This window comes from Nyctibius grandis, chromosome 17 (genome assembly GCF_013368605.1).
Source record: "Nyctibius grandis isolate bNycGra1 chromosome 17, bNycGra1.pri, whole genome shotgun sequence".
NCBI lineage: Eukaryota > Metazoa > Chordata > Aves > Nyctibiiformes > Nyctibiidae > Nyctibius > Nyctibius grandis.
The window spans coordinates 10,854,410-10,879,519 of NC_090674.1; the positions used below are offsets into that span (position 1 = coordinate 10,854,410).

General features: G+C 67.1%; 4 protein-coding genes and 1 non-coding gene across 8 annotated transcripts; 4 read left to right on the top strand and 1 right to left on the bottom strand.

Annotated features, from left to right (window-relative positions):
* Positions 1 to 436: 436 nt before the first annotated feature.
* Positions 437 to 7,357, top strand: LOC137671115 (mothers against decapentaplegic homolog 4-like). 2 transcript variants are annotated; one of them, XM_068414457.1, is made up of 12 exons: positions 437 to 520; positions 2,658 to 2,906; positions 3,672 to 3,846; positions 3,936 to 3,959; positions 4,071 to 4,277; positions 4,366 to 4,497; positions 4,589 to 4,693; positions 4,778 to 4,831; positions 4,923 to 5,106; positions 6,263 to 6,431; positions 6,833 to 6,971; positions 7,062 to 7,357. In XM_068414457.1, the coding sequence occupies exons 2-12, from the start codon at positions 2,670 to 2,672 to the stop codon at positions 7,271 to 7,273; spliced, it is 1,638 nt and encodes a 545-aa protein (XP_068270558.1). In that variant the 5' UTR covers positions 437 to 520; positions 2,658 to 2,669; the 3' UTR covers positions 7,274 to 7,357. The 2 variants fall into 2 exon arrangements, with proteins under 2 accessions (XP_068270558.1, XP_068270559.1); XM_068414458.1 differs by having other exon boundaries at positions 3,939 to 3,959.
* Positions 7,358 to 7,632: 275 nt separating this feature from the next.
* Positions 7,633 to 9,088, top strand: SNAPIN (SNAP associated protein). The gene is made up of 4 exons (XM_068415028.1): positions 7,633 to 7,905; positions 8,302 to 8,348; positions 8,468 to 8,586; positions 8,674 to 9,088. The coding sequence occupies exons 1-4, from the start codon at positions 7,637 to 7,639 to the stop codon at positions 8,776 to 8,778; spliced, it is 540 nt and encodes a 179-aa protein (XP_068271129.1). The 5' UTR covers positions 7,633 to 7,636; the 3' UTR covers positions 8,779 to 9,088.
* A 361-nt stretch (positions 9,089 to 9,449) lies between these two features.
* Positions 9,450 to 13,725, bottom strand: ILF2 (interleukin enhancer binding factor 2). 3 transcript variants are annotated; one of them, XM_068414630.1, is made up of 14 exons: positions 13,633 to 13,725; positions 13,390 to 13,432; positions 12,910 to 12,951; positions 12,069 to 12,173; positions 11,682 to 11,759; positions 11,457 to 11,559; positions 11,311 to 11,376; positions 11,031 to 11,147; positions 10,822 to 10,900; positions 10,590 to 10,677; positions 10,357 to 10,418; positions 10,042 to 10,156; positions 9,879 to 9,969; positions 9,450 to 9,692 (listed from the first exon to the last, which is right to left on the bottom strand). In XM_068414630.1, the coding sequence occupies exons 1-14, from the start codon at positions 13,635 to 13,637 to the stop codon at positions 9,532 to 9,534; spliced, it is 1,155 nt and encodes a 384-aa protein (XP_068270731.1). In that variant the 5' UTR covers positions 13,638 to 13,725; the 3' UTR covers positions 9,450 to 9,531. The 3 variants fall into 3 exon arrangements, with proteins under 3 accessions (XP_068270731.1, XP_068270730.1, XP_068270732.1); XM_068414629.1 differs by having other exon boundaries at positions 12,910 to 12,952; positions 13,373 to 13,432; XM_068414631.1 differs by lacking the exon at positions 13,633 to 13,725 and having other exon boundaries at positions 13,389 to 13,409.
* A 261-nt stretch (positions 13,726 to 13,986) lies between these two features.
* On the top strand, positions 13,987 to 14,058 carry TRNAM-CAU (transfer RNA methionine (anticodon CAU)). Its single transcript has one exon. It is a non-coding gene; the product is annotated as a tRNA-Met (tRNA).
* Positions 14,059 to 14,822: 764 nt separating this feature from the next.
* On the top strand, positions 14,823 to 24,475 carry NPR1 (natriuretic peptide receptor 1). The gene is made up of 21 exons (XM_068414513.1): positions 14,823 to 15,579; positions 16,644 to 16,843; positions 17,663 to 17,776; positions 18,529 to 18,664; positions 18,817 to 18,908; positions 18,988 to 19,123; positions 19,213 to 19,297; positions 19,399 to 19,519; positions 19,599 to 19,673; positions 19,853 to 19,930; positions 20,045 to 20,149; positions 20,337 to 20,408; positions 20,510 to 20,669; positions 20,766 to 20,921; positions 21,510 to 21,678; positions 21,762 to 21,908; positions 22,333 to 22,525; positions 22,653 to 22,827; positions 23,581 to 23,679; positions 23,763 to 23,854; positions 24,097 to 24,475. Exons 1-21 carry the CDS (start codon positions 14,886 to 14,888, stop codon positions 24,157 to 24,159), a joined length of 3,162 nt encoding a protein of 1,053 aa, XP_068270614.1. The 5' UTR covers positions 14,823 to 14,885; the 3' UTR covers positions 24,160 to 24,475.
* The last annotated feature ends 635 nt before the right edge of the window (positions 24,476 to 25,110 follow it).

The following is a 25,110-nucleotide window of genomic DNA, read 5'->3' on the forward strand; positions in this document are numbered from 1 at the left end:
CCGGACCGGGACCCCCCGGCTGGGAGCGGGCAGGGGCAGCACCCCAAGTCCTGGGGCTGAGGATGCCGGGGCCGCCTTGGCTTTCCCCGGGGGGCCTGTAGCCCCCTCCCCGCCCCAGGAACCCACCGCCTCTCCCCTGCCCGGCCCGCTGCGGCGTTCTCGGGGGGAGCCGGAGACCCCCGGGGCCGCCCCCGCTCCGCCCCGGCCAGGCGCCGGGCGGCCATGGCTCCGTCTGGGCGCAGACGCCCCGCCCCGCCGTGCAAGCGCGGCCGCTATTGGTTGGCAAAGCGACAGCCGCTTGTCACGCCGCCTGCGATTGGCTGCGACCGTCCAGCGCCTCACGCGCTCCGGCTTCTCCTTTTGTTGTTGTAGCCGGATAAGTTGGGCAGGAGCGGGGAGGGCGGGGGGCTGCGGGCAGGGACAGGGCTGCGGGCAGGAGCCAGGGACGGGCAGGGCCGCGGGCAGCCCGAGGAGATGCGGCGGGAGCCGGGCCCCGAGTGAGGAGCACCGGGCGGCGGAGGTGAGTACCCCCCGCCCGGCCCCCGCTGCGTGCTCCCCGCGCTGCGCCCCGGAATTACCGGGGAGTGAAGTCAGCGGCCCCGGAGCCGAGGAGATGAGGCCGGGGACCGTGTCCGTGTGGGAGCTGGCGGCCCCCGGCCCTGCGCTGCTCGTCCCCCTTCTGGGCTGGGGGCAAGGCTGGCTCCGGTTTTGGGGCTCAGGACGAGGCTGGCTCCGGTTTTGGGCCTCGGGATGAGGCTGACTCCGGTTTTGGGGCTTGGGACGAGACTGACTCCGGTTTGCGGGCTCAGGACAAGGCTGGCGCCGCTTTTGGGGCTCAGGACAAGGCTGGCTCCGGTTTTGGGGCTCGGGACAAGGCTGGCGCTGGGGCTCGGGCCACGGGATCAGTGAAGTATTTTTGCAGCAGGAGCAATGCGGGGTGGGCAGGGGGAGAGCTGGACCCCAGCCCCGCACTGGCAGGGCGGTGAGGAGCCCCCAGCTGCGTCCCCTCGGCTCGGCCAAACGCCTCGCGCAGAAATGTCACTCCCCATGTGGAGCGGGGTGACGAGGCGCCTCGTTACTCCCCCAGTTCGCCCCGACGCCGGGGCAGGAGGGGCCTGTCGGGGTCTGCGGTGCCGACAGCAACGGCCGTCCTCTCCCAGAGCCCGTGAGCTGTCACATCTCGGGGGGGAGCTGGAGCCGGGGAGAGGCTGGCTCTGGCCCCCGCTGCCCCCAGCTTCCCCCAAACCAGCATGGGCTGAGTTTGGATGGGGCTGGAGACAGCCCTGGCCCTTCGAGTCCTCCCCAGAGCAGCCGGCATCGACCTTGGGGTCCAGCCACCAGAGCTGGGGGGAAGCAGGACCAATGCCAGGGCCCTGGCAGGGCCATCCTGCACAGCCCCTGCTCGCGGGGGGTCCCCGCTGCCCTATTTCACCTCTTTTGGCCTCAAAATTGAGCCTCGAGGCAGAGCATGCCAGGCAGGCAGGGACCAGGGGACGAGTTGGCTGTCAGAGAGCATTGGGGCAGCTCCGGGCATCCCCAGGAGGGGTCCCCGAGGCTGCGTTAGCACCCATGGGGCAACCCCACAGCCTGGCGGGGTGCTCGGGGTCGTGCCCCAGCTGCGGGGGCCCCTCCAGAGGTGTCCCCATGGCCGACAGCATCTGGCTCATCTCAGGCCAGAGGAGCCCAGCCAGCGGCATCGCTCCGGCACGAGGGGGGCCGTGGCCCTGCGCCCGCACGGGGGGACGGGCAGGCGGGGTGCTGGCAGGACACGCTGCCTCCCGCCCCGCCGAGCAGGGGCTGACGCTTTGTTGTGTCTGCCGCCGGCCCAAGGTTTTTTCCCAGGCCCTGGAGCGTTGCACCCGGCGTGACGCCGAGCCGGGACCCCGCTGCAGCGGCACCGCAGCGGGCACAGAGCCCCGGTGCAGGGGGATGCCGGGGGGGGCCCTGGCACGTGTGCGTGTGCGTGCGGCTCTTGGCGTGTAGACGGTCTGGCACGGGAGGCAGGAAAGGGAGAAGCCCAGCAGCCAGCGAGGGGTTAAGGAGCGGCGCCAGGCTGGGCCATGTTTAGTCTGGCCCCCGCGCCAGCGATGGGAGCCAGCGATGGGACGGGCAGCGCGGGCGCGTGTCCCTCACCCCGGCCCCGAGAGAGCGCTTGCACGCACACAGGCACCCTTGCACGCTGCATACCTCCCTGCCAGGCCCGTTGGTGTGACACGGCCGGTGTCCCCACACCCGTGCACGCTGCCCAGCGTGACGCCGTGGCCCAGCTCTGGCTCTGCTGCCCGTGAGGAGCTGGGGACACCCCGACTTGTCCCGGCATCGCTGTAACCCCTGCGCCTCTTCCCAACCCAGACAGGGACCCTGGAACCCAGGCGCTGGGGCTGGCTGCCCCCGTTCAAGGTGACATATGGCTTTGTCTCACGTCCTCCTCGCCTGCCACGTGCCATTTCGGGGGGCTGCCGTGTCCCCGGTGCCACACAGGGGCCGCGTCCCCTCTTACCAGCATGTCTGCCCCGTGGGCACCGGCATCCCGTACGGTGCTTAACCCCTGGCTCGGTGGCCCTGTGCCACTGCGGCCGCGTAGGTGAGGGCAGGGGGGACAGCAGGTCCCCTGCCGCGGGGTGACAGGCAGGGCCGTGCCGTGCCGTGCCTTGCAGGGGAGCGGCGCCATGTCCCTCGGCGCGCCCACGAGCAGCGACGCGTGCCTGAGCATCGTGCACAGCCTGATGTGCCACCGGCAGGGTGGGGAGAACGAGACCTTCGCCAAGCGGGCCATCGAGAGCCTCGTCAAGAAGCTCAAGGAGAAGAGGGACGAGCTCGACGCGCTCATCGCCGCCGTCACCACCAACGGCGCCCACCCCAGCCACTGCGTCACCATCCAGCGCACCTTGGACGGGCGGCTCCAGGTAACGCCGCCGCGCCGGGACCGGGGTGTCTGGGTGCCTCGGCAGCCCCGCGCCACCCTGACACCCCCCCATGGCCCTCCCGAGCTGGGAGACCTGAGTGTTGGGGTGCCCCAAGACCCCCCAGCCCCCTCCGAACTGGAGGGACCCAGACATCCTGGTGCCCCAAGACCCCAGACCCCCTGAACTGGGAGGACCTGAGTACTGGGGTGCCCCAAGACCCCCCAACCCTCTCTGAACTGGGGTAACCCAGACACCTGGGTGGCAAGGGGCCCAGTGGAGGGGACCCCCCCCAGGGAGAGGCACACAGGGGGACCCCCGCCGCGTCGAGCCTGCGGCTCCGGGCTGGGAGCCACGCTGACTTCAGTGTCTGGGCTCGTGCCCACCCGCCCACAGCCACGGCTGCCCCAGGGACGGGGGGAACGGGACAGGGAGAGGCAGAAGTGTCCCCCCCCATCCAGGCAGGGGCAGCTGCAGGCAGCGTGTCCCCCTGCCCACAGTCTGTCACCCCCCCTGGTGCTGGCATCCCCCCGGCGACCTGGCCCCCCTCCCTGGCCTGTCTGGCAGCCTGTGAGTGGGGGGGGACAGCAGGGGGGGGCTGGCACCAGGGTCCCCCACCCCGGCCGCCGCAGGGAGGGTCCCGAATCCCCCCTGGATGGGGGGGTCCTGCACCCCATCTGGGTGCAGTCAGCCTGGGAGGGGGGGGACCGTCCTCCCCACGCCACCTCACCACCCTGCTGTCCCCTCCTGTCCCCCCCTACCCCGCAGGTGGCCGGCAGGAAGGGGTTCCCCCACGTCATCTACGCCCGGCTCTGGCGCTGGCCCGACCTGCACAAAAACGAGCTGAAACACGTCAAATTCTGCCAATTCGCCTTCGACCTCAAGTACGACAGCGTCTGCGTCAACCCCTACCACTACGAGCGCGTGGTGGCCCCCGCCCTCGGTGAGCCAGCCCCCCCCCTCCACCCCCGGGACCCCCAGGACCCCCCACCAGCACCCATAACCCCCCCCCTACACCCCATCTCTCCCCAGCAGGTCTGAGCATCCAGAGCACAGGTGAGACCCCGACACGGGACGGGCGGGGGGCACCCCCAGTGCCAGCACCCCCCTGCAGCGGGTCCCCGTGCCCCCCGTGGTCTCCGGTGTGTGTGTCCCCCCCGTCCCCAGAGCCCCCCATGCGCCCGGTGAAGGAGGAGGTTGTCCGTGCCTGTGTGCAGATGGAGGTGCCGCCCGGCCGGGAGCGGGGGGCCAAGCGGGCACCTCGCCTGCCCCCCCCCACCCAGCCCCCCCGCCAGCCGCTGCCCCCCCCGCAGCTCCCCGAGTCCCCCCATGTCCCCGGGAGCCTCTACCCCACGCTGCCCGTGTCACCCCCAGGTGAGACCCCCTTAAACTCCCATCCCCATCCCCGAGGAAGGGTTTGGGGGTGTCAGCCTGAGCCCCCCCCGCTGTGTCCCCCCCACAGTGGCCCCCGGTGGGTCCCTGCCCTCGCTGCCCCACGGCGAGGGGCTGCTGCAGGTCACCTGCCCCACGCCGCCCCCGGCCGCCCCGGCGCAGCCCCCCCGGCAGAACGGTTGCCCCCAGCCGCCCTACCACAGTGAGTACCGGGGACACCCCACACCCCCCAGCTCGGCGGGGGTCCCGCACGGGGACACCCCCCACGCCAGCCACCCTCTCTCCTGCCCCAGGTTCGCCAGGGAGCTGGACCGGCGCCGCCGTCTGTGCCCCGAGCCTGGGGGGCCCACAGCCCACCCCCCTGCCGCAGCCCCCGCTCCACCACCCCAGCCACTACTGTAGGTTTGGGGGGGGCCTGGGGGGGTGATCTGCAAGGTCCCAGCCCCCTCGCTGCGCTGACCCCATCTCTGCCCCCTCCCCAGGGCCCCCACACCATAGCTCTGGCCCGTACCCCCAACCTGTGTCCACCCACCCCGGTAAGTGCCCCCCACCCTAATTAGCACCCCTTCCCCGAGCCGTGGGTGCCCTGACCCCCCCCCTTGTCTGTGTCCCCCCCCACCACCGCAGGGCCGGAGTTTTGGTGCTCCATCGCCTACTTCGAGATGGATGTGCAGGTGGGGGAGATCTTCAAGGTGCCGTCCAGCTGCCCCGTGGTCGTCGTGGACGGTTACGTGGACCCCTCGGGGGGGGCCCGCTTCTGCCTGGGGCAGCTCTCCAACGTGCACCGCACCGACGCCAGCGAGCGGGCCCGGTGGGACGGGGGGAGCGAGGGGGGGAACGGGGTGGGGCAGGATGGGGAAAAAGGGGTGGTGGTGGGGTAAATGGAGGTGCATGGCGGGGGCAGGAGGGGGAGATGGAGGGGCAAAAGGGTGCATGGGGGTGCAGGGGGGATGTATGGGGCAGAAGGGGGATGTAGGGGGCAAAGGGGGGCTATAGGGGGCAGATGGGGGATATAGGGGGCAATTGGGGGATAATGGGGCAGAGGGGGGATATAGGGGGCAGAGGGGGGATATAGGGGGCAGATGGGGGATATAGGGGGCAATTGGGGGATAATGGGGCAGAGGGGGGGCTATAGGGGGCAGATGGGGGTATATGGGGCAGATGGGGTATATAGGGGGCAATAGGGGGATGATGGGGCAGAGGGGGGCTATAGGGGGTAGATGGGGGATATATTGGGCAGAAGGGAGGATATAGGGGGCTATTGGGGGATGATGGGGCAAAAGGGAGGATATAGGGGGAACTGGGGGATATATGGGACAGGAAGGGGCTATAGGGGGCAGATGGGGGGTATATGGGGCAGATGGGGTGTATAGGGGTCAATGGGGGGATGATGGGGCAGAGGGGGGCCTATAGGGGGTAGATGGGGGATATATTGGGCAGAAAGGGGCATATAGGGGGCAATTGGGGGATGATGGGGCAGAAGGGGGGATATAGGGGGAACTGGGGGATATATGGGGCAGAAGGGGGATGTAGGGGGCAAATGGGGGATGATGGGGCAGAGGGGGGGATATAGGGGGCAGATGGAGGGTATACAGGGCAGATGGGGTATATAGGGGGCAATTGGGGGATGATGGGGCAGAGGGGGGCCTATAGGGGGCAGATGGGGGATATGTTGGGCAGAAGGAGGGATATAGGGGGCAATTGGGGGATGATGGGGCAGAAGGGGGGATATAGGGGGAACTGGGGGATATGTGGGGCAGGAGGGGGCTATAGGGGGCAATTGGGGATGATGGGGCAGAAGAGGGGATGTAGGGGGGGAAATGGGCAACGTGCAGGACTGAGGGGGATGCAGGGGGTGAATGAGGGACGTACAGGGTGGGTGGGGGCCATGGGGGGCTAATGGGGGTTTTGGGGGGCAGCCGGGGGGTGCTCCTGGGGTGCCGGTGCTGAGGGTCCGTGCGGGACAGGCTGCACATCGGGAAGGGCGTGCAGCTGGAGTGCCGCGGCGAGGGCGACGTGTGGATGCGGTGCCTGAGCGACCACGCCGTCTTCGTGCAGAGCTACTACCTGGACCGGGAGGCCGGGAGGGCCCCCGGGGACGCCGTCCACAAGATCTACCCCGGCGCCTACATCAAGGTGAGGCATCCCCAGGGGGGAAGGGGGACCCCACAACCCCAGAAGGGAGGGATACCAGGGACGGAGGGACCCCTGTGCCCATGGTAAAGGGGGTCCTGGGCAGAGGGTCCCCCTTGCTGGAGGGGGAATGGAGGGACCAGAGGTGGGGGAACCCCGTGCCCATGGGCAAGGGGGTCCTGGGCAATGGGTCACCCATGCTGGGGGGCAACGGAGAGACCCCAGGAGTGGAGGGAGCCCCGTGTCCACATTAAAGGGGTCCCAGGCAAAGGGTCCCCAAGGCTGAGGGACAACGGAGGGGCTCCAGGGATGGAGGAGCCCCCATGCCCATGCTGAAGGGGGTCCCCGGGGCACCCCCTCTCCCTTGCTGCCCTGCTGAGGGGTTCCCCCCACGTTGCCCCCAGGTATTTGACCTTCGCCAGTGCCACCGCCAGATGCAGCAGCAAGCGGCCACGGCCCAGGCTGCGGCCGCCGCTCAGGCTGCCGCCGTGGCCGGCACCATCCCGGGTCCCGGCTCGGTGGGAGGCATCGCGCCCGCCGTGGGTGAGTGGGGCTGGGACAGCGTGGCGGGGGGGAACGGGACCCCTGCAGCCATGAGGATCCACCCCACCATGGCCGTGTCCCTCCTGGCAGGGCTTTCGGCAGCGGCGGGGATCGGCGTGGACGACCTGCGGCGGTTGTGCATCCTGCGGCTGAGCTTCGTCAAGGGCTGGGGGCCCGACTACCCGCGGCAGAGCATCAAGCACACGCCGTGCTGGATCGAGGTGCACCTCCACCGCGCCCTGCAGCTGCTGGACGAGGTGCTGCACGCCATGCCCGCCGCCGAGCCGGGCCCCCGGCGCTAACCCGCTTCCCTTTTAATTTAATTTTTGTAAGAAAAAGCCAAAAAAAAAAGCCAAAAAACAACGGAAAGTACCAAAAAACGTGCAGCGGGGGCTGGTTTTAGCTGGTGTTTAATGAAGGGGTTGGGGTTTTGCCTCCTGGCTGGGGGTGCTCGGTGCTGGGGGGGGCAAGGCCTGTGCGTCCAGCTGTGCCTCCAGCTGTGGATCCAGCTGCACCTACAGCTGTGGATCCAGCTGCATTTCCAGCTGTGGATCCAGCTCCACCTCCAGCTGTGCCTCCAGATGTGGATACAGACGCGTTTCCAGATGTGCCTCTATCTACGGCTCCAGCTGTGCCTCCAGATGTGGCTCCAGCTGCGCCACTAGATGGGCCTCAAGCCGCGCCTCAGGACTACGTTTCCCAGCGGCCCCCGCGGCCGGAAGCAGCTTTTCCCGCCCACCGGCCTCTGTTTCCCGGCATCCCCCGCGCTGCCGCTATTTCCCGGCAGCCCCCGCGGCGCTGAGGGCGGTGCCAAGATGGCGGCGGGGAGCGGCGGTGGCTCCGGCCCGGCGGCGCGGGAGCTGTTCGCCGAAGGGTTATTGCAGTTCTTGCGGCCGGCGGTGCGGCAGCTCGACGGGCACGTCCACGCCGTCAGGTCTGGGAACCGGGAGCGGGGTCTGGGAGGAGGGAAGGAGGGCCCGGGGCGCCTGAGGGGAACGGCCGGAGCGGGGCCGAGGGGCCGGTACCGCGGCGGGAGCGGGTCTGAGGGGCAGGTACGGCCAGGGGAGGGTGGGGCAGTTTTGAGGGGCTGAACGGTTTTCAGAGCACCCGGGGGGGCCTTGGGGGTGCCTGGGTGGGGGATAGAGGGGTTCATGGCAGGGCTGAGGGGGCCGCAGGGGGTGGTGCCGGTGGGGGCGGGTCCCTGGGTTGGGGGGGCATTAGTGGGTGCGTGTGGGGTGGGGGTTAGAGATGGGGGGGCCTGAAGCTGGGTTGGGGGAGTTAGGGGTGGGCGGAGGGCTTTGTCTTGCCCACCGAGCCGCCCTCTCCCCAGGGAGAGCCAGGTGGAGCTGCGGGAGCACATCGACAGCCTGGCCACAGGTGAGACGTGGGGGGGTCACCTCAGCAGCCCGGCTGTAGGGGCGCAGCGGGGTTTGCCCCCCATCCCCAGGGGCTCCATGGTGCCCTGGGCCTGCTCCCACCCTCTGCCCTCTCCCCAGAGCTGTGCCGCATCAACGAGGACCAGAAAGTGGCGCTGGACCTTGACCCCTACGTGAAGAAGCTGCTGAACGCCCGGCGCAGGGTGGTGCTGGTCAACAACATCCTGCAGAACGCCCAGGTCAGCGCGGGGACCCCGGGGGGCTGCAGCGTTTTTGGGGGATCCCAGCCTCCCCCCAGCCCTGACGCCTGCCGCTCCCCCGCGCAGGAACGGCTGCGGAGGCTGAACCACAGCGTGGCCAAGGAGACGGTGCGGCGGAAGGCCATGCTGGAGGCAGCAGGTGGCTACCCCCAGGGCCTGCCTGGCAAGTGAGGGCCCCGTGGCTGTGCCGGGCTGGGTCTGCTTTGCACTATGGCTGCACTGACAGCCCTGTGAGCTGGGCTGGAGCACGAGCAGCCCCGGTCAGCGATGGGTGTGACCCCATAAGGACAGCGACAGGAACAGGCCGCTGACGACAGGAGCAGGTATCCCCATTTGTCCCAGCGCTGAGTGTCCACTGAGCAGTCCTGCACGGTGAGGCTGCAGCTCTTCAGCTGCAGCTGAAGGAACCCGGGGACCCCGAACTCTCTGTATTTCCAGATTTGTAGGCGCCATAATAAAAGTGACCATGTGTTGCTGGGGAGGCAGTGTGAGTCCGTACCGCTCCCACGTCACGGCCGTGCCTTGGGGAGAGCAGAACCAGGCAGACGGCAGCGAGGTTGGGGTTCGGTGTCCCCAGGTGGGGGCCTTCATGTTCTGGCCCCCCCCCCTCCCGCTGTCCCACGTTTTTCTGGCCCCCTTCTATAAAACAACCAGGACACACTCGAAACGGGGGGAACACTGTAATGTACAGCTTAGAAAAACACACACAAGGGACAGGTCATGTCAGCTGAGGGCACTGAGGATGGGCTCAGGCCTCTGCTCGGTTCTTCAGCCAGCAGCACCCGGCGGTGGGGGGTCCTGCTGCAGGCAGAGAGCCAGGCTGGTGTGGGGGGAATGCTGCCCAGGGGGCACAGGCAGCCCAAACCATGCCCTGCCCTGCCCGGAGCTGCCGGCAGCAGCACCGCCAGGCTCTGCCTGGGCGCCTCACTCCTGTGTCTCCATGCTTTCCTCCTCCTCGCCTGTAGCGGGTTCTTCCTGATTTTCTTCTTCCTCTTCTCCTTCTTTCTTCTCCGGAGGCTTCTCATAAGCCTTCTCGGAAGGCGTCACTATCACTCCGTCCCACGTGGACATTTCAGAAGCCAGGTCTGCAAAAAGGGGCTCGGGGTGACCTTGAGCAGCGTCCCCAGGAATATGAGGGGACCACAACACCCCGCCTCGCCTCCCCCCTGCTCCGGGGTTTAACAAATCACTTCTCAGAGAACTTTCTCCCCCCCCAAGACGCTGACAGCTTCCATGGAGGAAGACCCACGCGTCGCACCGACCCCACTTACAGCTGGCGTCGCCCTCTTGGCCGAGGATTTTCCTGTAGCCTCCGTGGGAGAGGATGCGGACGAGCGTCTGCGCCGTGTAGCACACCATGTCCTGCGGGGACGGGAGGAGTCAGAGCGTGGCCAGGTTCCCCTCCCCTCTCCCGCGGCAGACGAGGCAGCTCACCTGCTGTTCCAGGGTCATCACCGTGTGGACTCGGAAGTTGCCGCTCTCGCAGGGATCGGTGATGCCAACAGAGCCAGGGAGGAAGAGCCCCGCGGCCAGGATCTGAAGGCAGCGCCTACAGGGCAAGACATTTTGGGTTAAAACCCAGACTATTCCAGCACAGAAACGCAGTGCAGTTAGCACATCGACACGAGGAGTCTGCTCTGTCTCCAGGTCAGGTCCCTTCAAGCCCTGAGATGCCACCACTTCGATTTGGGATGTTCAAAACTGAGATGGAAACAGGAATTTATACGAGTGAAGCAAATGGCAACTGACCTGTAGGCGATGTTGAGAGCCAGGGGCTGCCTGGTGGGGTTGTTCATCACGGCGTAGTGCCCCTGAGAGGTGAAAAAAGAAAGGGGGAGTGAGGACAAGGGCAGCTTCCCGCAAGGAAAGTTTAGGAATCACGACTCCTGCTGCGGGAGCTGCTTCATGCCAGAGCCCAGGGACATGCAGGCAGCTACAAGCTGGCTGTGGCACGCCAGCAGGGATCCCCCTCGCCCGCTCACCAGCAGGTCCAGGATCCAGGGCGTGAGGGGCTCAAAGCCAGGGAATCGAATTCTCAGGTCCTTCAGCAGGCGGATCAGGACCTTCACCCTGGAGCAGACGGCAGGAGGAGGGCTCATAACGCGTCACGCACCTTCCTGCTGCAGGAACAGCTTGACCTGCTTCCCCACCCCTTCTCTCTAAAGGAGATTATTTCCACCAGGCCTCCGAGTTGTGTTTTGAGGCCGAACTCACGTGGACTGCGAGGCGTTCTCCTCGAACCAGCGCGCGTGTCTGATGGCGGCCAGGGCGCTTTGCAGCACTTTGATGTCCACTGAAAGAAGCAGCAGAAATCCCGGGGGTTTTTTTTCAACCAAAAGGTGAGTGGGCGCAGGCCAGGGGAGGCAGCTCCCCCCCGCCCCGCTGAGGGCTCGCTGCGGGGCAGAGCCAAGCGCAGCCCTTACGGTGCAGCTCGGGGTCCAGCTTGCGGAGGTTGGGCGGCACCGTGGTGATAAGGATCTTCACCGTCGCGTCAGCTGAGCTGATCTCGAAGCCGGTCTCGTTGGTCAGCATGGTCAGGACTGGGGAGAACGAACAGGAATTCCTCGTGGAGGGGCTGGAAGACCTCACCGGCACCCGGGAACGCAGGAAGGGCCACGGATCTCGGCACCATCCCCTTGGGACAAACCCCAGAGCTCAAGGGGAAACCACATCAGCCCTGTACGACACGGGAGAGCGTCCCACCTTCGCTGGGGTCCTGCGCCCTCAGGCTCTCCACGACTTTGTTTCCCAAGGCTGCCACGGCTTCCACTGGGGGGGAGAAGCAAAGAGGCGGTCGGAGCGGGGCCGAGCGCCGCGGTTCCGTCGGCGGCCGCGCGGCTGATACTCACGGGTGGGTAAGATTTTCAGAATCACCACCAGATCGGCCACGTTGTGCCCCGTCGTCATGGTGCCCTTCTTGTAGGAACCCACCTGGCGAACCTCCTCGATTTGCTGTTGGAAAGGACAAAGCCAGAATTGGCGAATTTAACGCACGTCGTGAATCTTTAACCCACGTTGGGTGGCTACAACACCCGTGCCGAAGCATTTCCCCACGTAGCTCTTCTTGGACTCACCACTTCAAACGTTCCTGGTGCTACAATTAAATTGTCGATCACGTTGTTTATTTTGGTCACCAGAGAAAGAATGGAAGCCTGAAAAGGAATTGGAGAGGGGTGGCGTTACCAGTCGCTTGTCCAGTACGACTTGGGAATAATCTGATCTCACGCAGCGTAACGCAGACAGCCCTGATGCAAGATAAATAATAATAAATAATAAACAGATTTAAGAATCACTGTCGAAGAAACACCACCCGTATTTCTACTGCGGCGCTAATTTCCAAGAGCAGTAATTACTTTTTAGGCCATCAATGGCTACTCCTGGCTCTGCTCTTTGAAGGACAATCTGACTTTACATCCTCTAACATGCAGTAAATAGAATTTAAGGCTATTTTGGCACAAAACCTGCTCAGCAGCAGTGGGAGCGAGGTCCTGGTTTCTCTTCAGCAAGGCTTCGCTGAACGCAGTCTCGTCGGCGGCAGGTTTTACGCGGGGGAAAGCCATTTCGCACTGAAACGGGACCAGGTATCAGACTGCAGCGCCCGAGAAAAAGACTTGGGTTCAACCAATTCATCAGCAACTTTTACTCCATTTTTTTATTCTCCAGCGTTTGTTTCCTCTGCGATTCCCCATTGTGCTACAGGGCAGATCTAATTAAGAATGACTCTATCAAGAGGGGTTCAGTCCCTTAAGAATAACACCCTGAGTCTGCAGATGGCCGGAGCTTTTCGGTTGCTACAGGAATCCTCCTGGAAGGCAAAAGTAAGTGAACTTGTTTGCCTTGGAAATCACGTGTCTGTAAAGGGCAGATGCTCAGCAGGAAATTATTTCCTCCTCTAAAAAGGTGGGAAATGTGCGTTCCTCGCAAGGACCAACACAGCAAAGGAGCCTGAAGAACATCTGAGAGGTGAGTGACAGCTGTTGGAGTAACCCATGGGTGAGAGAATTGAGGGTCTGGGTGCCTCCAGGAGCAGAAAAACCTCACTCAAGGCATCTATTATGATTATCACTCAACTGCATCCCAGTCATCCTGTGACACAAGTGCTCCGAACAACAGACACAGTGAGACCTATTTGGGGTTAGTTACTGAACCGACAGCGTTTTCAGTGAACTCTCTTACTCCGGCTACACTAAAAGAAGTCAAACCATCAAAGCCAGCGAACGAGGTTTTTAAGATGCATCTTTAAACAAGGAAAAGTCCCGCAGCTGTTGCCTGCAAACAGCTCCGTGGGAGAGGGTTACTCACGACATAGAAATCAAAGGGGATGTGCGGCACAAAGGGCCGGAACCTAAAGGGGGGAAACAAAAAAAAACCAACTTTATTCTCTCTGGGGATGTCTACCCACGCCGAACGCCCACCCCGCTGCCCCCCTCCCTCACCGTTTCGTGGAGGGTTTGTTCCCGAGACGCGAGAAAGGCCCTACAGAAACAGGACAGGCTTCTTCGTAACCCCCCTACCGCTACCTGCGCCCCCCGCCCCGGTACCAGCGGGCAGTGGCCGCGCACCGAGGGCTTCCCCGCCGCGCTGAGCAGAGGCCAGCACCCCCCCGCCCCACCCCACCCTACGCCTCGCCGTTATCCTGCGCTACACTGCAGCTGCAGCCCCGGTTCCTGCGCCCCGGCAGCTCGCCCCGGCGGGCGGCCGCAGCCCACCCCCTAGGCCTGACACGCTAAAGAGCCACCCTCGCTAAAGCAGAAGCCAGACTCGCCCACTGCCAGGGCCTCCCCTGGAACCAAAGCGTCCGCCGCGGCCTCTGCCTCGATCGCCCCTGCGGGAGAGAGAAGGGAAACGGCGTTACCGGAGCGGGGCCGCGTCCCGGGGGGGCTTCCCCGATCCCCCCCGCGCTCGGCCCGGGCCCTCCCTGCGGGGCCCCGCGGGCTCCGGCCTCGCACCGGGGGTGCCCGGGCGGCCCCTCCCGCCCGCGGGGCGGGGACCCCCCCGGCCCGGCCCGGCCCGGCCCCGCCGCACCTCATGGCTCCGCCGCTCCGAACAATGAACGCTGCCGCTGAGAAGACCCCGCCGGGCTGCGCTCCCACAACCCCCCAACAACCCGCCCGCCTATTGGTTCCCGCCCGCCGCGAGTCCACCCTCTGGCAGCACAGCGCTGCAAAGCCATTGGTTTATCTACCCATCAATCCATGACGAAGGGGAAGGGTGGAGAGTGAAAGCGACCAATCGTGGCTCAAGCCTTGCGCGCGCGCTGGGCAGCGGGCGGCCGCTGGAGGGGGCGCGGCGGTCGTGAATGGAGCGGCCGGTGGGAGCAGCGCGCATGCGCACAGGCCGAGTGGGTACGTATAGCGCCGGTAAGGACGGTGGGGCAGTAGCAGAGTGGCGCAGCGGAAGCGTGCTGGGCCCATAACCCAGAGGTCGATGGATCGAAACCATCCTCTGCTAGTCGTGATTTTTGTTGCTCCCACCGGTGGTTTTTTCTTCATTAGCACCTTAATTAATTAGTTTTTGCTGCCGCTTCTGGCGCTTCTCAATGCTTCTCCGGAGCGAGACTGATCCGGTGCAGCCTTGTCCGGCACGGTGTACCGGGCGCGTCGCGGGACGGCGGGGGTCACGCGTGTCCCCACAGCGCTGTGCGTGTCCCGGTGCGGGAGTGCCACGCGTGTTCCCGAGCGCTGTGCGTGTCCCCGGGACCTGCGCCTGTCCCCGGAGGGGCTGCGCGTGCCCCGGGGCGGGAGCGCCCCGCATGTCCCCAGAGCAACGCGTGTCCTCGGGACCACGCGTGTCCCCGAGCGCTGTGCGTGTCCCCTCAACCACGCGTGTCCCCGAGCGCTGTGCGTGTCTCCCGCAGCCGCGCAGCGCCGGGAGCGGCCCCTCTCCGGGGTGACCTCCCCGTTCCCCCGCGGCTGCCGTGACCGGGACGCGGGGCAGGAGCTCCCGGACGGGTCGGGGCGGGGGTGAGAGGTGCCGGAGCCCCCCCCGGAGCCCCCCTCCGGGGCCGCCCGAAGCCCCCCCCGGGACCGGACCGGGCTGCGGGGGTGTGTGTCGCTGCCCGCTGATGAGTTGGTCCGGTCTCAGCCCCCCCCCGGGCGGGGATATCCGCACCCGCCACCGGGCGGCCCCATCCTCCGTCCCGCTGCCCGGTGGGTGCCGTGGGGCCGGGCAGGAAGGAGTTAAGCTCCGTGTGGATGATAACGGCCCTTTGTGTCACCGGGAGGGGGGAGGAAGGGCTCAGCCCCGCCGCCGTGGGGAAAAGCCACTCTCCGTGGGCGATGCTGGCGGTGCTGGCCATCCTCTGCGGCGCGGCGGCGGCGGCGGTGGCAGCGGGGACAACGGAGGGGACGACGGCGCTGACACTGGCCGTGGTGTTACCCGAGCGCAACCTCACCTACCCGTGGGCTTGGCCACGCGTGGGGCCCGCGGTGCGTTTGGCCACCGCCGCCGTCAACGCCCGGCCCGATTTATTACCCGGTTTTACCCTCCGGTGGGTTTTCGGGAACAGCGAGGATCAACATGGGGTTTGCTCCGAAATGGCCGCGCCGTTGGTTGCCGTCGACCTCTGGCTCGCTCATCACCCCGCCGCGTTTTTGGGACCCGGTTGCGTCTACACGGCGGCACCGGTCGCCCGCTTCACCCGCCACTGGCAGCTGCCGCTGGTGACGGCGGGTTTCGAAGCCCACGGCTTCGACGACAAGCAGGAGCAATTCGGGTTGACCACCCGCACTGGTCCCAGTCACCGTAAACTGGGTGAACTGGGCGTGCAGCTCCATCGTCGTTTCAACTGGACCCGTCGGGCTTTACTGGTTTACTGGGACGAGAGGGTGGACGACCGGCCGTACTTCTTCGCCGCCGAGGGGTTGTACGTCCAGCTGCCCACCCTGCGCAACCTCACCGTCATGGACATCGTCTTCCGCGACGGCGGCAACTTCTCCTTCATCATCCAGGAGATCAAGAACAAGGGATGCAGTGAGTGCCGGGGGGGACACGCACCGGCGGGGGGGGACACGCACCGCGGGGGGGGGGACATATCCCCCACGGGGAGGGGGGACACGGCGGCGGGGGGGAGCCGGTGCGGTGCATGGGTGGGCATGGCTGTGTGCGGCTCAACACGGCTCTGCACCTCAACACGGCTCTGCACGGGTGTGCACAGCTCCACGCGGGTGTGCCAGGCTGGGCACGGGTGTTCACGGCAGGACACGGGTGTGCACGGCTGTGCCCGAGTGTGCACAGCTCTACACAGCTCCATACGGGTGTACACGGGTGGGCACGGCTGGGCGCGGGTGGGCACGGCTCTGCACGGCTGTACGCGGGTGAGCTGCATGACCGCACACGCATGTGCTGCCCCAGCCCCGCACCCTGACCCCCCCAGACCCCCATCCCACATCATGCCCCACCGGGAGCTGCTGAGCATGGCCACCTGCCCCGCTGCCCTCCAGCCCGGTGGCCCAGGCTGGCTCCGTCCCCGTCCCCGCCAGCTGCTCCAGTCGGAGCCGTCCTGGGTGGCACCAGGGGAGCGGGTGCCGGCGGGGCTGGCACCGGGTGGGTGGTGACCGGACGTCCCCGGCCTCGCCATCTTGCTGCTCAGCCTCGGCGGGTGCTATTTTGGGGCCCCGCGGTCCCGGTGGGTGGCACGGCCATGCCCTGTGACAGGCAGCACCCCGGGGTCCCGCTGGCACCACAGCCCCGTGCCAAAGGGGACCATGGCGGTGGGGCAGGCGGCACCCACCGGGGTCACCACGCCGCTGAGGGTCGATCTCTGCCGGCGATCTGGGCTGCGGGGAGGAGGAAACGGAGTCGGGAAAACAGGAAACCTCGGCCCGGCGCCCGCGGTGGCGGGCAGCGAGGGCAGGGCACGGGGGGCAGGCAGCGGGGCTGGGGACCCCCCGCTCCCCGGCAGCACGACCCACCGCACGTGCCCTCCCGCGTCGCCCGTTAACCAGGGACCCCCCCCTGGGCGCTGGGCTGGGGTCTTGGGGTCGTCCAGGGCCGGGGGGGTCCCGGGGTGCCATGAGCCGTGTCACCCCGCGCAGTCGTCTACGTGTGCTGCGCCCCGGAGACGCTGCGGGAGCTGATGCTGCAGGCGGGGCGCGAGGGGCTCACGCGCGGCGACTACGCCTTCTTCTACATCGACATCTTCGGGGCCAGCCTGCAGGGAGGGCGCTTCCCCGAGCCCCAGCGGCCCTGGAGGCGGGGGGACCGCCACGACGCCAGCGCCCGGCAGGCCTTCGAGGTGAGCCCGGGGCTCTGCGCGGGCACCCGCGTGTGCACGGGCACCCACCCATGTGTGCGTGTGCACCCCCCCAGGTGTGCACAGGCACCCACCCATGTGTGCATGTGCACGGGCACCCACCCATGTGTTCATGTGCACCCACCCATGTGTTCATGTGCACCCACCCATGTGTGCACGGGCACCCACTCACATGTGCATGTGCACAGGTGCCCACTCACATGTGCATGTGCCTGGGCACCCACCCATGTGTGCGTGTACATGGGCACCCACACATGTGTGCGTGTACATGACCACCCACTCACGTGTGCGTGTGCATGGGCACCCACCCATGTGTTCATGTGCACCCACCCATGTGTGCACGGGCACCCACTCACATGTGTATGTGCATGTCCCTGGGCACCCACTCACGTGTGCGTGTTCATGGGCACCCACCGCACACGCGTGTACATGTGCACGACCACCCACCCACGTGTGCATGGGCACAGGCATCCACCGCGCACACACGTGCACGTTCATGGGCGCCCACCCACATGTGCCCACCCCAGCACGGGCAGCGGGACCGCGGTGGGTGCCGGAGCTGCCCCCGTCTCCCCCCGCTCGCTCCCGGCCGCTGGCAGCCGCCGGGGAGGAAGGAAACGCCATCAACAGCCCCGGGTCCCCGCGCCGGCGCTGCCGGGGCCGCGGCTGTTAATGGGCGCAGCAGAAAGACGGGGAGACCCGGGACCGGTCCGGGACCCCCGGCCCCGAGGGGAGCGGGCAGGGTCCCAACCCCGGTGGGCTCCAGCCGGCCCCGCTGCCAGCCGCTCTCGCCCGTCGCAGGCCGTCACCATCATCACGTACAAGGAGCCCGAGAACCCCGAGTACCGGCCCTTCCTGGCGCGGCTGAAGGAGGAGGCGCGCGCCCACTTCAACTTCTCCATGAAGGACGGCTTGGTGGGACACGGGGGAACTGGGGGGGCACAGGAGGGAGCTGGGGCTGCTGGGGACGTGGGATGGAGCTGGGACAAGGGGACAAGGGGACACAGGGTGGATCTGGGGACAAAGGGACAAGGGGACATTGGATGGAGCTGAGGACAAGGGGTCAGGGGATGGAGCTGGGCTGCTAGAGGACATGGGATGGAGCTGGGACAAGGGGACACAGCGTGGAGCTGGGGACAAAGGGGCAAGGGGACATGGGATGGAGCTGGGGACAAGGGGACACAGGGTGGAGCTGGGGACAAAGGGGCAAGGGGACATGGGATGGAGCTGGGGACAAGGGGACACAGGGTGGAGCTGGGGACAAAGGGGCAAGGGGACATGGGATGGAGCTGGGGACAAGGGGATATGGGATAGAGCTGGGACAAGGGGATAAGAGATAGAGCTGGGACAAGGGGATAAGGGGACACAGGGTGGAGCTGGGGACAAGGGGACAGGGGATGGAGCTGGAACAAGGGGACAAGGGGACGTGGGATGGAGCTGGGGACAAGGAGACATGGGATGGAGCTGGGACAAGGGGACAAGAGGACACAGGGTGGAGCTGGGGACAAGGGGACATGGGATGGAGCTGGGGACAAAGGGACAAGGGATGGAGCCAGGGGCACAGGATGGAGCTGCTGGGGTCGAGGAGCTGCGGGATCACCTGGGGCTGCTGGGGACATGGGGACCCCCGGCTGCACCCCGTCCCCAAGCCGTCTCCGTGCCCGCAGATGAACTTCATCGCGGCCGCCTTCCACGACGGGGTGCTGCTCTACGCCCAGGCCGTCAACGAGACGCTGGAGCGCGGCGGCTCCGTCACCAACGCCTCCGCCGTCACCCGCCAGATGTGGAACCGCACCTTCTACGGTGAGCCCCGTCCCCGTCCCCATCCCGGCTGGGTGCTGCCTGCCAGGCGCCCACCTGCCCCGCTCCCTGGATGATATTTTGGGATCGGAGCCCCCACCCATGGGCTGGGGTCCCCGGGGTCCCCCCCCCAGCCCCTCACCCTCCATCCCCAGGCGTCACCGGCTTCCTGAAGATCGATGAGAACGGGGACCGGGAGAGCGACTACTCCCTGTGGGACATGGACCCCGTGCAGGGGGACTTCCAGGTGAGCCCTGGCACGGGGGCGACCAGTCCCACGGGGTGGCCGGGGGCCTCCTCCCACCCATTTCTTGCCCCCCCCTAAGATCGTGGCCAACTACAACGGCACCACCAAGAAGATCCAGATGGTGCCGGGGCGCGAGATCCACTGGCCGGGGAACATGGTCCCCTCCGACGTCCCCCCCTGTGGCTTCGATAACAGCGACGTGCTGTGCCGCAAAGGTGAGCGGTGCCAGGGGGGGACACACAGGACACGGGACCCCCGCCCCGGGCACCCGCCAGCCCCTCACCGCCCTCCTCTCGCTGTGCAGCCAGCCTGTCCACCCTGGAGGTCCTGTCCCTCGTGGTCAGCCTGATCCTCCTGGCCATCACCGTCACCTCCTTCTTCATCTACAGGTGGGGGCGCAGGGGGCGGGGAGGGTGACCCCAGAGGTGGCAGGGACAGAGGAGGGGGGACACGGGCATGCGGGGGGTCTCATCCTGCCCTCCCGGCGCAGGAAGCTGCAGCTGGAGAAGGAGCTGGCGGCCGAGCTGTGGCGGATCCGGTGGGAGGACGTGCAGATGAGCAGCTTGGAGAAACACCTCCGGAGCGCGGGCAGCAAGCTCACCCTGTCCCTGGTGAGCGCCCGGCCCGGCCCCAGCCCTGCCCCGGCGACGGGCACCGGGCACCGGGCTCACCCCACGTCCCCTCCCGCAGAGGGGCTCCAACTACGGCTCGCTGATGACGGCGGAGGGGCAGTTCCAGGTCTACGCCAAGACGGCGTATTACAAGGTGTGGGGGAGTGGGGATGGGAACCCACCACCCCACCGGGCATCCACCACTCCACCGGGCATCCACCACCCTACCGGGCACCCACCACCCCACCAGACACCCACCACCCCACCGGGCACCCACCACCCCACGGGGTACCCACCACCCCACCAGGCACCCACCACCCCGTGTCTCCCCAGGGCAACCTCGTGGCCGTGAAGCACCTCAACCGCAAGCGCATCGAGCTGACGCGCAAGGTCTTGTTCGAGCTGAAGCACGTAGGTGGACCCCGGCGCGGCACCGCGCGGTGGGGCGGGGGGTGCCCAGTCCGGCGTCCCCTGCGCGGGGTGGGAAGCGTCACCAGCCTGGTCCCACCCCCTGCTCCACCTCAGATGCGGGATGTCCAAAATGAGCATCTGACCCGCTTCATCGGCGCCTGCACCGACCCCCCCAACATCTGCATCCTGACCGAGTACTGCCCGCGCGGGAGCCTCCAGGTACCGGCGGGGTCCCGGCAGCCACCCGGGGCTGGAGCTTCTCCCTCCAGTGCCCATCACCCAGCGTCAGGGCTGCCCAGGTGCCAGAGGTGGGAGGGAGCCCACCGCAGCAGGCAGATGGATGCTGTCCCCCATCCCGGGACCGTTCCGTGGTGGGGGGACAGCAACGTGACCCTCGTGTCCCCAGGACATCTTGGAGAACGAGAGCATCACGCTGGACTGGATGTTCCGCTATTCCCTCACCTACGACATCGTCAAGGTAACGATGGGTTCCCACCAGGCACCCAGTTCCCATGGGGGTCCCCAGTTCCCATGGAGGGAGGGGGGACAACCAGGTCCGACCGCTCTCCGCCCTGCCAGGGGATGCAGTTCCTGCACAACGGGGTGATCGTCTCCCACGGGAACCTCAAGTCCTCCAACTGCGTGGTGGACAGCCGCTTCGTGCTGAAGATCACCGACTACGGCCTGGAGAGCTTCCGCGTGGCCCCCGACGGCGAGGACTCCCACTCGCTCTTCGCCAGTGAGCGCCCTCCCCATCCTCCCCCACCTCCTCACCCCAGGAGAAGCCCCTGCCCGGGGTCCCTGCCCACCCTGAGCCCCCTCCCTGGTGCCACAGAGAAGCTGTGGACGGCGCCCGAGCTGCTGCGGATGGAGCTGCCGCTGCCCCGTGGGACGCAGAAGGGCGACGTTTACAGCTTCGGCATCATCCTGCAAGAGATCGCCCTGCGCAACGGCGTCTTCTACGTGGAGGGGCTGGACCTGAGCCCCAAAGGTGAGCAGGAGGGCTGGGGTGATGGTGCCAGACACCTGCTGATGGGTGGTGGGACCAGCTGGTGTGTGCTTAGACCTGCTGACGGGTTGTTGGACCTACTGAAGGGTGCTTAGCCCTGCTGTGATGGGGGCTTAGCCCTGCTGTGATGGGTGCTTAGCCCCACTGATGGGTTCTTGGACTTGCTGTGATGGGTTCCTGGACCTGCTGATGGGTTCTTGGACCAGTTGATGGGTTCTTGGACTTGCTAATGGGTTATTGGACCAGCTGATGGGTTCTTGGACCAGTTGATGGGTTCTTGGACTTGCTAATGGGTTATTGGACCAGCTGATGGTTTCTTGGACTTGCTAATGGGTTATTGGACCAGCTGATGGGTGGCTGGAGCTGTTGTGATGGTTGCTTGGACCAGCTGATGGGTGCTTGGACCTGCTGATGGGTGCTTGGACCAACTGACAAGTCATTGGCCTCACTGATGTGAGGGTGGACCCACTGGTGGATGCTCAGACCAGCTGGTGGGCGCTTGGACCAGTTGATGGTGATTGGACCAGCTAATGGGTGGTTGGCCCCGCTGATGGGTGCTTGGCCCTGCAGAGATCATTGAGCGGGTGAAGAGTGGGGAGCGCCCCAGCTTCCGCCCCTCGGCCAACGTGGGGTGCCACATGGAGGAGCTGGGCCAGCTGATGCAGCACTGCTGGGCCGAGGACGTCCTGGAGCGCCCCGACTTCAACCAGATCAAGGTCCAGCTCCGCAAGTTCAACAGGTGCCTCCTCCTTCCCCAGCCCCATGGGGTGATGGGTGACCCCAAAAAGGGTCCCAGGGTGGGTGCTCACCCCCTGCCCACAGGGAGAGCAGCAGCAACATCCTGGACAACCTGCTGTCACGCATGGAGCAGTACGCCAACAACCTGGAGGAGCTGGTGGAGGAGCGAACCCAAGCCTACCTGGAGGAGAAGGGCAAGGCTGAGGCTCTGCTCTACCAGATCCTGCCCCAGTGAGCACCGGGGTGGGGGTCCCAGCCCTCCATGCACCCCTCCGTGGCTGGGCACCCCAGGGCACCACACCAGCATCCCCTGCCTGCCCCGGGCTGGGGTCCCCCATGGATGTCCTGCATGGCTGGGGGTGCTTGGAGGGGCTGGGGACACCAAGGACCTTCAAGGGGCTTGGGGCTGGAGGTGTTTGGAGGGGGTGGGGACCCCCTGGGGACCCCAAGGACCTCCACATGGCTTGGGGGTGGGGGTGCTTGGAGGGCTGGAGACCGCCAAGGACCCCCTGCCATGGCTCTTTGGGGCTTGGGGTACCTAAAGGGGCCAGGGATGACCCCGGATCCCCAGCACGGCTTGGGGGTGGGGGTCCTCAAAGGGTTGGAGACCCCGAGGACCCCCCCACCCATCCACCTACCCCCTGCACCCCCCCAGCTTGGTGGCGGAGCAGCTGAAGCGGGGGGAGACGGTGCAGGCAGAGGCCTTCGACAGCGTCACCATCTACTTCAGCGACATCGTGGGCTTCACGGCGCTGTCGGCCGAGAGCACCCCCATGCAGGTGGTGACGCTGCTCAACGACCTCTACACCTGCTTCGATGCCATCATCGACAACTTCGACGTCTACAAGGTGAGGGCACGCACGAACACGCATGAACATGCATGAACATGTGTGCACCGTGGGTGATGCTGGACGCCCCAGAGCCAGCGTCGCACCCACGGCATGTCCCTGGTGACGTCCCCTCCTCGCCACCCAGGTGGAGACCATCGGGGACGCCTACATGGTGGTGTCGGGGCTGCCGGTGCGCAACGGGAAGCTGCACGCCCGGGAGGTGGCCCGCATGGCCCTGGCACTGCTCGACGCCGTCCGCTCCTTCCGCATCCGCCACCGGCCGCAGCAGCAGCTCAGGCTGCGCATCGGCATCCACACGGGTCAGCGGGGACGGGGACGGGGACGGGGACGTGGCAGCCATATGGGTCAGCAGGGACAGGGACATGGCATCCCATGGGTCAGTAGGGATGGGGACAGGGACGTGGCATCCATATGGGTCAGTAGGGATGGGGACAGGGGCATGGCATCCATATGGGTCAGTAGGGATGGGGACAGGGGCATGGCATCTACACGGGTCACTAGGGATGGGGACAGGGGCATGGCATCCCATGGGTCAGCAGGGATGGGGACAAGAGTGTGGCATCCTGTGGGTCAGCGAGGATGGGGACAGGGACGTGGCATCCATATGGGTCAGTAGCAATGGGGACAGGGGCATGGCATCTACACGGGTCACTAGGGATGGGGACAGGGGCATGGCATCCCATGGGTCAGCAGGGATGGGGACAGGGACATGGCATCCATATGGGTCAGCGGGGACAGGGATGGGGACATGGCATCCATATGGGTCAGCAGGGATGGGGACAGGGGCATGGCACCCATATGGGTCAGCAGGGACAGGGACATGGCACCCACACAGATCCATGAGGTGGGGGAACATGGCACCCACATGCACCAGCAGGGATGGGGGGACAGGGCACCCGATGGGGCAGGGGGGCACCCAGCCCTCTCATGGACCCCAGGGACAGGAGAGGGGACACCAGCACCCAGGGGGACAGGAGTGGGACCCCCCAGTGAGGGGGCCCGGGTTGGGACTTGGGGCTGCTGGTGGGGGGGCTCACTGTGTGTCCCCACAGGACCCGTCTGCGCCGGCGTCGTGGGTCTCAAGATGCCCCGGTACTGCCTCTTCGGGGACACGGTGAACACGGCGTCACGCATGGAGTCCAACGGGGAAGGTGGGGGGGGGCCGGGCACCCATGGGTGCTGATGGGGCTGTGGGCGGGCACCCATGGGTGCTGATGGGATCACCCCCCCCCAGCCCTGAAGATCCACATCTCGGAGGTGACCAAGGCCGTGCTGGAGGAGTTCGGCTGCTTCGAGCTGGAGCTGCGGGGTGACGTGGAGATGAAGGTGAGCCCCGGCCCCCCCAGCAGCCCCGGCCCCCCCAGTGGGGTGCCCCCAGCCGGGTCACCCTTCAGCATCCTCATCCCGCAGCCACGCTGGGGCAACGGGCACCCCCTGCACCCAGCCCCTGGGGCCATGGGCACCCCCTGCACCCAACCCCTGGGGCAATGGGGTCCCCCCTGCACCCAACCCCTGGGGCAATGGGGCACCCCTTGCACCCCAGCCCCCCGACCCCCCTCTCTCCGCAGGGCAAGGGCAAGGTGAGGACGTACTGGCTGCTGGGGGAGCGCGGGGGCAGCACCCGGGGCTGACCCCCCCCCGACCAGCGACACCCGGGGCCCGCAGGGCCGATCCTGCCACCACCGCCGAGGGTCCCCCCGGGCCGGGGCCAGGCGGGGGGGCACTGCCAGTGGCCAGGGGCTGGGTGCACCCCCCAACTGCACAACGGTCCCCAAGCTGAACCCCGACTGCTCCCGGGGGGGGACCCGGTCCCCGAGCAGCCCCATGGCCTGACCCTGGCACCGGTGGAGGAGCGGGGCCGGGGACAGAGGGGGGACCCTGGGGGACGGGTCACCCCCAGACCCCGGGCGGGGGTCACTAGAGCTCTAATTTTGTAATAAAGCTGGTGTGTACGCACTCGCCGGGGGGTCTCAGTGGGGTCCCCCTGCACCCCACATCGGGTGTCCCCACGCACCCTGGTCCCACTGGGGCACTGGGTGGCCCCGGGGGTCCCCCCTGAGCAGCACCCTCACAACGGCTCAAGCCCCCTGGGGGAAGGGGGGGGCTCCGGGGGGGGCTTTGCAAGAGGGGGGCACCCAGGGGTGGGGGGGGGTCTGTTCAGGGGGTGCTCGGAGGGGCCGGGCTGGGGCGGGAGGCTGGGGGGGTCCCGAGGGCTGAGGTCGGGGGGCGGGGTCGGGGGGTCCCGGCCGTGCACGTCCCGGGGGGTCCCGGGAGGGTCCGGGGAGTCCCGGGGGGTCCCGGCCGTGCACGTCCCGGGAGGGTCCGGGGGGGTCCCGGGGAGCCCCGGCCGTGCACGTCCCGGGGGTCCCGGGAGGGTTCGGGGGGTCCCGGGGGGTCCCGGCCGTGCACGTCCCGGGAGGGTCCGGGGGGGTCCCGGGGGATCCCGGCCGTGCACGTCCCGGGGGGTCCCGGGGGGTCCCGGCCGTGCACGTCCTGGGGGATCCCGGGAGGGTCCGGGGGGTCCCGCGGGATCCTGGCCGTGCACGTCCCGGGGGGTCCCGGGGGGTCCCGGGAGAGTCCGG

Bases quoted from the DNA above. Each gene is read 5' to 3' on its own strand.
- SNAPIN (XM_068415028.1), top strand. From the start codon at position 7,637: ATGGGCCTCAAGCCGCGCCTCAGGACTACGTTTCCCAGCGGCCCCCGC. The intron at 7,906-8,301 runs GTCTGGGAACCG...CCCTCTCCCCAG, and splicing joins GGGCACGTCCACGCCGTCAG to GGAGAGCCAGGTGGAGCTGC. The intron at 8,349-8,467 runs GTGAGACGTGGG...CCCTCTCCCCAG, and splicing joins CATCGACAGCCTGGCCACAG to AGCTGTGCCGCATCAACGAG.
- NPR1 (XM_068414513.1), top strand. From the start codon at position 14,886: ATGCTGGCGGTGCTGGCCATCCTCTGCGGCGCGGCGGCGGCGGCGGTG. The intron at 19,124-19,212 runs GTGAGCGGTGCC...CTCGCTGTGCAG, and splicing joins CGACGTGCTGTGCCGCAAAG to CCAGCCTGTCCACCCTGGAG. The intron at 21,679-21,761 runs GTGCCTCCTCCT...CCCTGCCCACAG, and splicing joins CAGCTCCGCAAGTTCAACAG to GGAGAGCAGCAGCAACATCC.
- LOC137671115 (XM_068414457.1), top strand. From the start codon at position 2,670: ATGTCCCTCGGCGCGCCCACGAGCAGCGACGCGTGCCTGAGCATCGTG. The intron at 4,278-4,365 runs GTGAGACCCCCT...TCCCCCCCACAG, and splicing joins GCTGCCCGTGTCACCCCCAG to TGGCCCCCGGTGGGTCCCTG. The intron at 5,107-6,262 runs GTGGGACGGGGG...CGTGCGGGACAG, and splicing joins GACGCCAGCGAGCGGGCCCG to GCTGCACATCGGGAAGGGCG.
- ILF2 (XM_068414629.1), bottom strand. The intron at 12,953-13,372 runs GCGAGTCTGGCT...TCCCCCCTTTAG, and splicing joins AGGGGAGGCCCTGGCAGTGG to GTTCCGGCCCTTTGTGCCGC. The intron at 10,419-10,589 runs GTGAGCGGGCGA...TTCACCTCTCAG, and splicing joins CCTGGATCCTGGACCTGCTG to GGGCACTACGCCGTGATGAA.